General features: G+C 41.7%; 2 protein-coding genes across 2 annotated transcripts; one reads left to right on the forward strand and one right to left on the reverse strand.

Annotated features, from left to right (window-relative positions):
* Window positions 1-549: 549 nt before the first annotated feature.
* Window positions 550-6,875, reverse strand: LOC135335378 (uncharacterized). The gene is made up of 7 exons (XM_064530860.1): window positions 6,802-6,875; window positions 3,281-3,547; window positions 3,145-3,216; window positions 2,362-3,099; window positions 2,144-2,295; window positions 1,753-1,953; window positions 550-1,673 (listed from the first exon to the last, which is right to left on the reverse strand). Exons 1-7 carry the CDS (start codon window positions 6,842-6,844, stop codon window positions 621-623), a joined length of 2,526 nt encoding a protein of 841 aa, XP_064386930.1. The 5' UTR covers window positions 6,845-6,875; the 3' UTR covers window positions 550-620.
* Window positions 6,876-7,148: 273 nt separating this feature from the next.
* LOC135335386 (uncharacterized) lies at window positions 7,149-9,511 on the forward strand. The gene is made up of 2 exons (XM_064530872.1): window positions 7,149-7,957; window positions 8,647-9,511. Exons 1-2 carry the CDS (start codon window positions 7,210-7,212, stop codon window positions 9,432-9,434), a joined length of 1,536 nt encoding a protein of 511 aa, XP_064386942.1. The 5' UTR covers window positions 7,149-7,209; the 3' UTR covers window positions 9,435-9,511.
* Window positions 9,512-13,589: the final 4,078 nt, after the last annotated feature.

Raw genomic sequence — 13,589 nt, forward strand, 5'->3', positions numbered from 1 at the left:
ACCGATCCTCTTCCCCCACAACACCCACCGTCCCACCCTCGGCCCCTACTGCCATCAGCTCCCAAACGCCCCAGACCACCAGTGGAGTACTGCATCAGCTATAACGCGTCTGGCGGAAACTGCAAATACGGCCTCTCCTGTCGCTACCCTCACAAGTGTGCAGTATGTGGCGTCCACGGACACCCGGAAACCTGCTGCCCCAACAGAAGCCACCAGTATAGCTCCTGCCCGTACTATTATTTGCTGCGTTTTTCACTATGCTTATTGCTTCATTATTATGCCATTGCTTCATTTTGTGTCCCCCATTATGCTTATTGCTTCATTATTATGCCTAGCTATTGCTTCATTTTGCGTTTCTCATTAGGCCTATTGCCCTCATTGCTTCATTATTATGCTTATTGCTTCATTATGCTTTGCTATACTTACCTTTGCGCACTCGATGTATTAATTCCTTGGGGGTAGAACATTCGTCCGATGGGCTATGACTGTTGGCTAGGCCACCTCTTTACCCCCCAAGTTGATTATATATATTATCATATATCACATAATTATTATCATGATGAACATTTTTAATTTTGCTGCATGCAGAATCCAGAATCACAGGGAAAGTCGGTTAGTTTTTATTTTCTCTGTCCTGAGCCCTGAGGTGTGTCCTCCCGAGGCTGTATCTGTAGAGACCTCACTGAACTGGAGAGATGAGCAATTTCTCTGCGTTGAACTTCCAACTGCTCTTGTTGGAGAGTGGTCAGTTCTTCCAGTCCACAAACTTGCTCTCGTTTCTCAGCTTGAAGACGATTGTTAGATGCTTGTAATTGATTGATTTGCTGTTGAAACTGATCAATTTGAGCTTGTTTCTCAGCAGCAACTCTTTCAGCAACTTGCTGTATCTCTTCATCCTTCACAGCTACCAGTTCCAGCTTGGTCTGGGTGCAGTTCTGAGGGAGTGTTGTTCCAACCTCCTCCAATCCTCTCAACACCACTGCAGCAGATGGTCGATCTTCAGATACATACTCCAGACAAGCGAGGGTCAACTGGACTAGGGGGTGGGTATCACCAAGAGCTGCTTTCATTGATTCGATATAATGTTCACGGCGTTCGATTTCTGAGCGAGCAACCAGCCTTTGTGTAGCAGGATCTCGATATGTTGCAGGCTTGAGATCATTGGGAAAGGTTTGCGTCAGTGTGAAGAGAGATACCACACCAAAGGAGAAGATGTCTATGGCAGTGTTGTATCGTGTGACCCCTTCCTCTTGAGCTGCCTCTGGTGGCATGTACCAAATATTGCCTGGGGCGTGAGTCATTGAGGCAGCAAGTTTTCCAGGCTGAATGTTCACAATCCTAGAAACACCTAAGTCTGCTATCTTGGCATTGAGACCGCCATCGACTAGAATATTCCTGGCAGATAGATCACCATGGGCAATAGGTGGAGTGCGACTGTGCAGATAGACTACCCCTCGGCCAGTCCCAGTCAGAAGGTGCACTTTGAGGTCAATAGGAATGCTGGGGCTGGTTTCCAGAAGGTTGTCGAGGCTGGTTTGTAGCTTCTCCATCAGTAGGACGGGGAGTTGGGATCCAGGGAGATAGCACACCCCCAGGAACTGTACTATGTGAGGGTGACGGAGCTGGCTCATCAGCTTACACTCCTCCACGAAATCATTCACCCATTTCTCAACCTGTGGCGGGAGTAAATTCAATATTAGTCTAAGCATGCTGGCTAGAAAAATAACAGTAAAGCAAAATCTAGATCTATACCTGCTGTGGAGAGCCCAGGTTGACAAGCTGTTGGTGCAATTTCTTGGCAGCTACCGTTACTCCAAATATCTCCACCTCTTCCACACTGCCATAAGCACCTGCTCCTAGTACACGGCCAGTCAACTGAACAGTAGCGACTACGAACTGCTCCAACTCGGGAGCTGTGATTCTGTTGGCCATCTTGTTGGTGAGGGGGAGTACCTAATGCATGCATAATTAAACATTAATGTTATACCATCCCGACCCATTGCCCCACCCACTGACACCACCATCCTTCTTGTGGGCATACATTTGCTCATCAAAACTATTATAGGCAAAAGTACACTCAAGACAATACATATTGAGGCACAACTCCATGTATGCATAAGGGACTCCCCCCTCACACAGTCACCTCTCTCTGTCCTGAGCCCTGAGGTGTGTCCTCCCTAGGCTGTATCTGTAGAGACCTCACTGAACTGGAGAGATGAGCAATTTCTCTGTGTTGACTTACAACTGCTTTTGTTGGAGAGTGCATTTCTTTCTTTGGTGCTTCCATTGTCAAAGCTGAGAAAAAAAGCATTTATACACTGTTTGCATGCCCTCTATTCTTTTATATGCCCTTGCTATTACCTTGTAGAGAGACATGCTTCATTGGAGTGAGGGGGTAGACCTGGACACCATTGATGGTGATGGAGATGAAGCCATTGTCTGCTAAGAAGTCTTCCTTTCCTTGTTTCACCTGTTCCTCTATTGAGCTAGCCAGAGATGGAGGGGCATGTAAGAGGATCGACACACTGCCGGTACCAGCACCTTTCAGCACCATAAATTCCTGAGGTAGGGAAAATCCTACTGAAAAAATTCTTCTAGTTTTCTTCACATCATGTAAAGTGCAGTCTTCCCATTTTTGGCCCACTGTAATGACTATACTTTTAAGTTTTTGAATCGCTTTTTTCTTTGGTTTTTCAATTGAAAATGGCCAATGGTCAACAAAGTCATAAAGTTTTGTTCTAGAAAGAAATATTTCCATCTCATTCTCATATTCAGCTAGTTGGCTCAGCAAAGGATCATCTGCTTCAGTGAACATGACTCGAACCACTTGTTGGAAAAGCTCATAGTTGAAGAAATTCCAGAAATGATTTAGTTTGCCCCAAATCTTTGCTAGCGTACTGGCTTTCTCAAAGCATTCTTCAACATACTTTTTAGCGAGACATTTCATTAATAACTTCATATTTGAAATAGCGACATAGAAATCGTCGACACTAACGTCAGATATCTTCATTCTTCGATATGCTTCTTTCGTTAGCCATTGAAACTTTGTCTCCAGGTGATCCACTTGATCGTCCAAACTGGAGTGATAATTTACGGGACCTGTGTTGAATTTATAAACACATTCTGAAATCAATTAATGCTTACCATGGCCAGTCACTACTTTTGATAAACGAGAAGGAACTTGAGCAGGTGTAGAGTGCTTTTGGCCCATCATTTCTATTGGAGAAAGCAAAAACTGTTAATGAATAGTTGCTAAATTTGTTGGCGAAGATATCCGTACCTTTTCTCCACTCCTCAATCTTCTTTGCCACATCAATACGATTCACGGTTGGAGATCGGAGACAGTCACACACCTCCCTCCATGAGAGCGGACCAACTTCTTGCAGTCGTTTAGTCAGCATTTTGAAAAGACACATCTTAGAATCATGTTTAAGCTCAATCTCGTTCAATGATTCAGTTGATAGATTCAGTTTCAACCCAATATAACACCATTCATTGCGAGCTGTATAGAGTCTGTCATACAGTGTAGACAAGTCATCACATATCTCTGTGTGCATGTGAGTGTGTGTATGTGTGCGTGTGTGTGTGTGCGTGTGTGTGTGTGCGTGCGTGTGTGTGTGTGTGTGTGTGTGTGTGTGTGTGCACTGTATACCATTATGATTCCACTAATGAGATTTATGCACACTACAAACAACATGTACACAATATTTATGATTTCTTGGAATGTGTTCGTTATTGTGGACGAGCTCACTGACATGCAGCTGCTAGTAAAACCATAGAAAATGACTTTTCTACTGATAAGCTATACAAAGTGAGCTCGCCCACAATTCAGTGTCGAAGCTACATAACATAAAGCTAATACTATAATAATAATTATTGCTAACACCAGGCAGTGACGGATCCAGGAATGTTGAAAGGGAGGTTCCAAAACAGTTAATTTTACTAAAAAAAAGGTCATCACTTTTCCTAAGCAATGAGCATGCGCATTAGAGAGCCCTGCCCACATATCATTTGCATGAAATCAGCTTAGTAACTATACAGATCACAATCATTCAAGCTGAGTTGCTAGCTATAGTAAGTTGATCTCCAGTGTGTTCTTGTGTGAAAGGTGGGTTCCATGGGTTCCATACATGGAACCTGTCCGGATCCGCCACTGCCAGGAGCGCATTCCTGCTAGTATATACACACATAATAATTATCATGATTTTTTGCATTAATTGTGCTGCATGCAGGCTAGCCTTAAATCTATTTGGAACTGACCGAAGCTATATACATGTAGGCAGAATCACAGGGAAACTCAAAGAGTGGAAAATGATTGACCATGCATGCATGATTGTTGCTAAAAAAGATTGTCAAAAGTACAAAGTCTAAAATTAATGGCTGCTGTACCAGAAGAGCCTTGCAACTCTCTTTTTACTCTTGCAGCTACCAATAGCATAAACTATAGTGCAGAGCTATAGAAACTTGCTGATCCTTAAGCAGCTGTAGCAGTCTACACACACATGCACACACACTTTACCGTATACCTTGCTTGTGCATACGCACACCGAGGCATAACTATATATAGTAAATGGAATCATGGATGTTGAACGTCTCTATTACCACTCATGACTGTGTGAGATGTGCCACATTATATATCTACATTTAATATCATTGTTAATCAACGCCTGTCTTACTACAACTCTAGCTATAGCTAGAGCCTCTGATATAGAAGGAATAAGGGACACTGCATGCATTAACTCTACAAAGGGACAGTGCTTAATTCAGTACCGGATATATGCGGTTACCACAAGATCGTTGATAGTGACATACTACTAGAAAACTCGTATCACATGCAGTATACTGACATCACAAAAACCATAGCCACTTACTAGAATCATATCTGATATGCTGCATGCGGTTAGTTGCCACCTTACACGAGTCTCTACACGGAGTTTGACCAGTCTATTACTGTTCGCCTGCAAACGTACAGTGACAGCTTGCGAGTCTAGTGATGTGTCACTATCAATGATATTGTGGTAATGGTCTAGCCACTTGAGTTGCCACAAATATCGTGATAAATGTTGCATGAGTCTCTTCACGGAGTTTGACCAGTCTACTGCAGTGCATGTTTCGTCGTGCAACTAATTGCGAGTCTAGTTGAATGTATTGTTTTAAATCGAGGTCTTACGGTATATTTATATTATCACTATTCCTATATCTACAGTATAATAACTAGAGCACTAAAGTGCAAACCCTCGGCTGGTGACATGATTATAAAGAAACCAGAAGACTGATATAATGCAGTGCATATAGTGATGTTGTTATCATCATCATGCATGACTTGCACAGCAACTCAGGAGCAATAAAACTAAACCAGACTGGAGGCATGCTGAAACATTTGAGAACAGGTAGTAGTACTATAAATATATGCACTGTGGATTAGGATCACAGCAAAGAAGCATGGAGTCTCAGAGAAGTATGGCTCCAGGTCCTGCATGGATCCCCCAGTCAGCTAAAGCAAGCTTTCTGCTTTAGTGACCCTGTTCCAATATTGTTCCTGGTATATACAGCTTTCTACTTTAGTGACCCTGTTCCATTGTTTCTGGACCTGGTACAGGATCACTTCAGTTATAAGTAACGCATGTGCAAGTTCTGTTCAAGCTACATTTTGCTCGCTTTTATTAGACAACGAAGCTTTAACACCGAAAGCTGCCACTATTAGAAGTACTGACTTGTTGTGTGGAGGCTACCCATGCTGTAAACGCAGTGCTAGAGCATCCAGGTAAGCAGACCCAGTCACAAGCTTCTTAGCTTTTGCTCGTTTTTATTTGACAACAAAGGTTTAACATGAAATTCTGCCACTATTAAAATTAATAACTTGTTGTATGAAAACTATCCATGCTGTAAACGCAGTGCTGTGGCATCCAGGTGAGTAGATTCACCTGTCACAAACAAACAAACAAACAAACCAAACTAGAGCACTAAAGTGCAAACCCTCGGCTGGTGACATGATTATAAAGAAACCAGAAGACTGATATAATGCAGTGCATATAGTGATGTTGTTATCATCATCATGCATGACTTGCACAGCAACTCAGGAGCAATAAAACTAAACCAGACTGGAGGCATGCTGAAACATTTGAGAACAGGTAGTAGTACTATAAATATATGCACTGTGGATTAGGATCACAGCAAAGAAGCATGGAGTCTCAGAGAAGTATGGCTCCAGGTCCTGCATGGATCCCAGTCAGCTAAAGCAAGCTTTCTGGTTTAGTGACCCTGTTCCAATATTGTTCCTGGTATATACAGCTTTCTACTTTAGTGACCCTGTTCCATTGTTTCTGGACCTGGTACAGGATCATTTCAGTTATAAGTAACGCATGTGCAAGTTCTGTTCAAGCTACATTTTGCTCGCTTTTATTAGACAACAAAGCTTTAACACCGAAAGCTGCCACTATTAGAAGTACTGACTTGTTGTGTGGAGGCTACCCATGCTGTAAACGCAGTGCTAGAGCATCCAGGTAAGCAGACCCAGTCACAAGCTTCTTAGCTTTTGCTCGTTTTTATTTGACAACGAAGGTTTAACATGAAATTCTGCCACTATTAAAATTAATAACTTGTTGTATGAAGGCTATCCATGCTGTAAACGCAGTGCCATGGCATGCAGGTGAGTAGACTCACACATTACAAACAAACAAACAGACCAACGGACTACTATACCCGTGGCCGCCCACGCGCGCCTCGGGTAACGACTACTATAACCCGTGGCCGCCCACGCGCCTCAGGTTAATAATAAAGTATAATAATTGCCCCACTCACCATCTAGTAGCGATGCTTTTCCAGTAGCCATGTTGCATGTCATTTATAATAGTGATAGAGTAGCTAAACACTAGTTGGGCGTGGCTCGACCGTCTCAATCATGTTCTCTAGCGCCAGTATAGTGGTCTCTAGCGCCAGTATAGTGGCGCCCTATCAGATTGCAGCATTTTTCACGTGCTTGGTTACACTTCCGTTTGCATCTAGTTGCGAAACCGCATGCAGTCATAGATAGTATGGCACGCCGTTTGTAACAAAATTCAGCCGGTCTAATTACACGAAGGAAGTAAATGAAGACGTCACGGGGGGGGGGGGGGGGGGGGGCATGTCAAACGGGCTGTGTGACCTTTGACCTCATGTACTGTCGATTACACATCCATATCATATCCACGTGTTCAAAAGACAATAATTATGGAAGTCAGCCGTGAAGAAGAAGATGATGATGTAGTTGTGGACATATCTAGCTGGTGTGACTTCTTCTCAGAAGTTTCTAGGTTTGTGGACATGCTTGAGAGGCAGTACGGCTTGGCAAACGTGGCCTTCACTGAGTATGCTGTTTTGAGGATCTCAACAACTATCAGAAGCCTGCAGAGTATAGAAGAAGCATTGATCGCTCATGAAAACTCCGATGATTTAGAGGAAATAATTGGTTATGTAAACGAGCTTTCTGACATTTTAATGGTGCTACAATCTGTTTGGAGTAGTTATGAGGAGGCCATGAAGAATACCTCGGTGGTACAACGAGTACCACCTACTGTTGGTAATGGTAGAGGAAGGCCACGGTTTGACATAACACAGGAACAAATTGAATATCTTCGCTATCTATCATTTAGCTGGAGTTCAATTTCCTCGTTGTTAGGAGTATCAAGAATGACACTTTACCGGAGAAAAAAACAATTTGGCATTTCTTCAACAAATTCGTCTCTGACTGATTCTGAGTTGGACGAGCGTATTCTTGAGATCCGTAGAGAGCTACCATACAGTGGTGAAACAATTGTTATGGGAAGATTAAGAAGTATTCAGTGCTGTATTCCGCGTAAGCGTGTCAGGGAAAGTATCCGACGAATTGACCCACTGAACACTCCTTTACGATGGGGAAGGAATCGACACTCAAGAAGACCATATTCTGTTCCGGGTCCTAACTGCTTGTGGCATTTAGGTAAATAAGTTATAGTATGAGTGTTTATATCCTATAACAGTCACAATATGCCATGGTTCACTTTCAAAGTAGTACCGTGGATGCAGTATATGTAATACTTTTTAACAAGCTAGACAAAATTAATTATCTGCAAGATTTTGTGCCAAACTTGTCTAGTCTAGGGATCACAAATACCGCAGTTGGCAGCCAGGGGAGGTTGAAAGGAAGTTGAGATCGTGCTCAATTAAAGCTATAAATGTGCTGAGTTGGCGCTATTATTATTGTGTCTAGTCAGCCTTTTAGTTATACTTATTAAGATATCAAGAGCTAGAGATGAGGAGTAGAAGAGCACCTACACGCCAGACTCCTGTCCAGGAAGAGAAGTCTCATCTCCGTAGATCTAGTACTTTAGCTAGGAGAAACCTTAGTTGAGATTTTTAAATCAGAAGCAGGTGCAGTGATCAATGTTGTACAGCTTGGGGTGAGAAAAAAGTCAGACCGCTCATTTTCTTGATGTCCAGTAGTTATCTATGAAACTGTTGACCAGACACAAAAATAGCGCCGATTCAGCACATTTATAGCGATATTTTTTGCATGTGACTTAACTTCCTTCCAACCTCCTCGTTAATCGGTTGGCAGCACCTGCATGAAAGTAGGATGTATTTATTCATAACCATAACAAGGCATTATGTATATTATTTCCTTTCCAGATGGTCATCACAAGCTGATAAGATGGCGTCTAGTGACCCATGGAGGCATTGACGGTTACTCCCGCCTGATTGTCTACCTCCACTGCAGCTCAAACAACAAGGCATCAACGGTTTATAAGTATTTTTTGTCAGCAGTTGAGGAGAACGGTCTCCCATCACGTGTGCGTACAGATTGTGGATTGGAGAATTTTGAAGTCGCTCATCACATGCTACAACATCGTGGTCTTAACAGAGGTAGCATAATCACTGGTAGTTCCACGCATAATCAGCGAATTGAGCGGCTATGGCGTGATGTTCACGGTGCTGTCACGAAATTGTATTACGAACTGTTTTACCACTTGGAGGAGTGTGGACTCTTAGACCCTCTAAATGACATGCACCTCTTCTGTCTTCATTATGTGTACCTACCACGCATAAATAGGGCCCTGGGTATTTTCAAGTGTGCTTGGAACAATCATGGAGTACGCACGATGCACAATGCCACACCTCAACAGCTATTCACGGAAGGTGCCCTTCGTATGCACATTTCTGGATTGAACCCAGTTGAGTATCCCAACAGTGAGTATTCTGAGTACGGTGTTGAAGAACTTCATGCCGATGAAAGTGATGATAACTCTGACTTGGAAGGTGTTCATGTCCCTCAAATGGATGCTAACAATCAATATTCTCATCTTATCGAATTTGTGAGCAATCAAGTCAATCCACTTGCTGAAAGTGACAGTCTTGCTATTGATATTTACCAGCGTGTGCTGCGAACAATTGAACAATCTATTAACAATATAACCTAGCTGACTTTGTTCATATATATATACTCACATATAGACATCACTTGTTTGTCAGTTTGTATTATTGTGCATGTGATTGATCCTTCAAGATGGGAGGCTATAGTGATCGCATTATGTATAATTGAAAGCAGGTGCTGATGCATCAATCAATTATTTCCAACGCATGTAAAATATCAACCGCGAACGCTTGACGTAGCAGCTAAGAATTTTTGTTTAGCTTGCTCCAAGAACGTTGTTAAAAGAACAAGAAAAAGGTTGCACAGCACTAGTGCAGTCAACTCAACTTACTCTAGCTCCTTGTCTGGCTAACAGTAGCCACAGTTAGGCTGACTAGCGCTAGCTATAAATGCGTCCTACTGTAAAGAACACGTACGCTTCTTGTCATTCTTTATTTCCTTTAATTTAGTCAATCTTTGATCTCCGCTAAAAAAGTTCAGACTAAAGTGCTCAGACGGTGTCTCTACGACAGCGGCTGATTCATGAGACTACAATGGCTGGGGCTATATAATTTTGGTGTATGTGTATAATGGGTTGATTTATACTATGTATAAAGTGACTATAGCTAGCTGTAGAAATTAACATCTCTTCGCACAATACTCAAGGAAAAGAGAGCTGCATGCTGTACTGTCCTCAGAGGAAAAGTAATTACATTTCGTTTCCCCAATGGAGCCACAACTGTTGAAAGATTCAGCCTGTCATGACAGACCGTATAAAGACAAGATTTTTTATAATTATTACCACCTTCATTATAATTATATAGGATTTGTACGAGCATGTGTTCTGCTCCAGTCAATTGCAAGATACACCCTGCTTTGGCTTGTTCACTACTTATCCAAGGCAATGCATGGATCCACTCTGTCAGTCTGAAATTGACCTTCCATCCGCTATTGCTGTTGAGCTAGAATCAAAGGATCTCAATTTTCCGAACCCCTTAGACTATCTTCATGACGAGGCAAGGTTTAGTATAAATTTCAAAATTCAATAATTGCAGCGCTTTGGTATAGTAGATAAGATCTGGATATAACATTATTGGAGAATCAATCTCTCCGAACTCTGCTTTCTCTTTTAAGAGTAACAAAGTACGCTTCACCCTTACCCCTAGTGTCGTTGGCTTTAGGTACAGCCTAGCTAGCTAAAGTCTATTTGAGTTGAGTTCAACCCCGGAAATTATGTGGTCAATTATGGCTTCGTTTATGCTTTATATGTGTGGTGGAGTATGCCTGGGACTTTTACATGGTACCCTTACTATAATGACCTGATATGTCCTTCGAACCACACAATGTTTATTGTAATATTTATTTTTAGGGTGACTTACCAGCTCTGAATGTGAAAGAAGATGCTAAGGTGTTACGTAAAGGTATGTATATAATAGTAATTATGCCTCGAGGTGTAGCCACACGAGGGATACGGTAAAGCTGACTGTGTATCTGCATGTGTGTCTTTTCCAGCTTTAACTGCTCAACGGTTGCAATGCGACGAAAACTAACAGCTTCTATGCTTTGAGCCACGTTGTTTTGGATTTTGCTTTGTGGATAAAGTGCGTCCAACCTCCTCTGAGTTTGCATAGGGTCTATGTTGTGCTTTGGAGGAATGATGTGAGAATAGGCGATTTGATAGGCTGTTACTTGTGCTTGAGAATAAAAGAATAGCATAATAGGAAATTATCTTGAGCATAACAACCCCTACCATTACAGCATCAGCACCTGCGGTGCTTTTTTACACAGCAAGTAGCATGTTACAAACAAGAAAATGTTGTGGCTATATAGAGTCGAGGCAATAATTATTGTTTCCGCGAACGTATGCATAGTTGTGTCTACTCGTTAATTTTGTTCCTGTTAATACATGTGTACACTATAAACGTTGAATCCCTTTTTATTAGCGGATAGTGCCCGTCAGCAGTTTATGGAGTCACTGGCTCTCAGAAGCAGTCTTCCTTTCACCATCACTCGCCAGCATGTGTTTGAAGAAATAATACTTCTCTACCGCAACCACGAGCAAGATGTCCTGCAAGTGTATCCGTTAGAGTTAAGTTTGCTGATGAGCGAGCAATGAGTTACGAGGGATCTCTTTTCTGCGTTCTTTGAAGAAGCGTATAAGAAGCTGTTCGATGGATCCTCACTTCTCTGCCCCATTGTTCATCCCAGAATGGATGTGTCCAACCTCAAGACAGTGGGCTTAATCATTTCTCATGCATACTTAGTAACCGGACTGTTGCCTACTCGGGTTTCATTTCCATGTCTAACACAATCTGTATTAGGTATTGATGTTGTTATATCCTGAGGGGGTGCTCTTAGATTGTTTTGTGGACACCATTAGTAATCATGAAAGAGATATCATCAAGCAGGCAATTCAGTATGGTGCAGACTCGAGCTCATTCACACCTTCCCTCCAATCAAATTTAATAAACATCCTCAGTCGCTTTAACATCCGTGAAATCCCAACCCCCCTGAATCTTCGGCAAATGCTAATTAACATATCCAAGTACGAATTTCTAGCCAAACCTGTGCATGGCTGCTCTTGTTTTGATGAATTTAGGTGCACCAGCTCAACATAAGCCTTTTTGGAAAACTGTCGACGTAAACAAATTGCTATCTATTTATCGTGCACAGAGTGTTTCCACATCTATGACTCTCAAAATGTTTGAGAATGCCGAGGGCGCAAATGAAATTCAAACACGCATTTTGCTGTACCTCAGACAGTATATTGGGAATATGTCGAACGATGAATTCGTACATTTTTGAGATTTGTAACTGGGGCTGCAACCTGTTCATCCCTGCAAGTTTCGGTGCTTTTCAACAACACAGACGGATTTTCGAGACGACCTATCGCTCACACTTGCTCACCCTCAATTGAACTATCTACAAGCTACCGCACATACAAGGAATTTGTGGATGAATTTAAGGCTTGTCTTAATTCATCATACGCATGGCTAATGGATTCTGTCTGACTCAATAGATATACATATAATATGTCGTGCCTCACTATAATAGTATACATGTATGCATGCATGGCATGGGCCGCATGCATGGCTAAATTATCTGACTCAATAGTATAGATATTATATAATTATGTCATTGTGCCACACAATTTGTGCTGATGTATTTCGTTTATATGAATACAACTTCCAGAAACAAAACACTTATTTTGCATGACTGTGCTTATGTATAGGGAGTGACAATTAACCATTAATAACTGAAATTGAGGTTCTTAATTATAGTAATTGTCAATAATTAAGAAACTCGATGGTGCTCAAATACACATTAATACCAAAGTCACTACTTTCAGCCATTGGGTTTAGTAATTCTGACAATCATGTTCTGATGAATTTGAAGGAACATTATATACACGCACTGTATATAATCACTCTGCTCTAGTGCATGTGCCATCTTTTGCTTCATATGTTCGTCCACTCATTCAAATGCCATCAATACTTCTTTGAAATCATATAGTGCACCTGACACGAACACTTGATGAGGCGAGAGATTGTGCTCTGTCCTAACAACAGCATGGTCATCTCACCCATCTCAAAACTCAGCTATTGAATTGGTAAGTGAACATAGTGGAGGACAAATCGATGAATATTATTGCTTGGGTCTAGGAAGCCACTATGCTCGAGATAATAGAAAAGTCTGTAGTACAACAACTGCCTACAGTCATGCAACGGTGTAAATCTCTCCAAAAACGCTCAATGCGTTGATTATGCACCGAACTGCCTGTATTCATACTATACAAACTTAATTTTTAGTAATAAATTACCTGATTGCGTACAACAATTTAATTGATTCTCGACCTATATGTACCTATTATGCGAGTGCATGGTGATGCCGATGGAACATCGGGACAGACATATGCAACTACAAGCAGTTAAGCTATTTATTTCAGCTGTATGTTTCACGTAAAAAAGGTATGTATGGCAGCTGTATACCTATTTCCTAATAGTACCAGCAGCATGCACCTACACAACTGCATGCATGCATGTGTACACATGCACACTCTTGAGTAATTAAAAGTGTGACAGGCATAATTCAACTGCTCAACCTAGCTTGCTTCTATAAGCCATTGCATAACACCGTATTGCTGGTTACAGGAATTTCAGTAAGTAAGCAGCCGTCAGGTGAACATAATCATAATAATAATTATACTGAGTGGTATAAGACA

Source organism: Halichondria panicea, chromosome 4 (genome assembly GCF_963675165.1).
Source record: "Halichondria panicea chromosome 4, odHalPani1.1, whole genome shotgun sequence".
In the NCBI taxonomy this organism is placed as follows: Eukaryota; Metazoa; Porifera; class Demospongiae; order Suberitida; family Halichondriidae; genus Halichondria; species Halichondria panicea.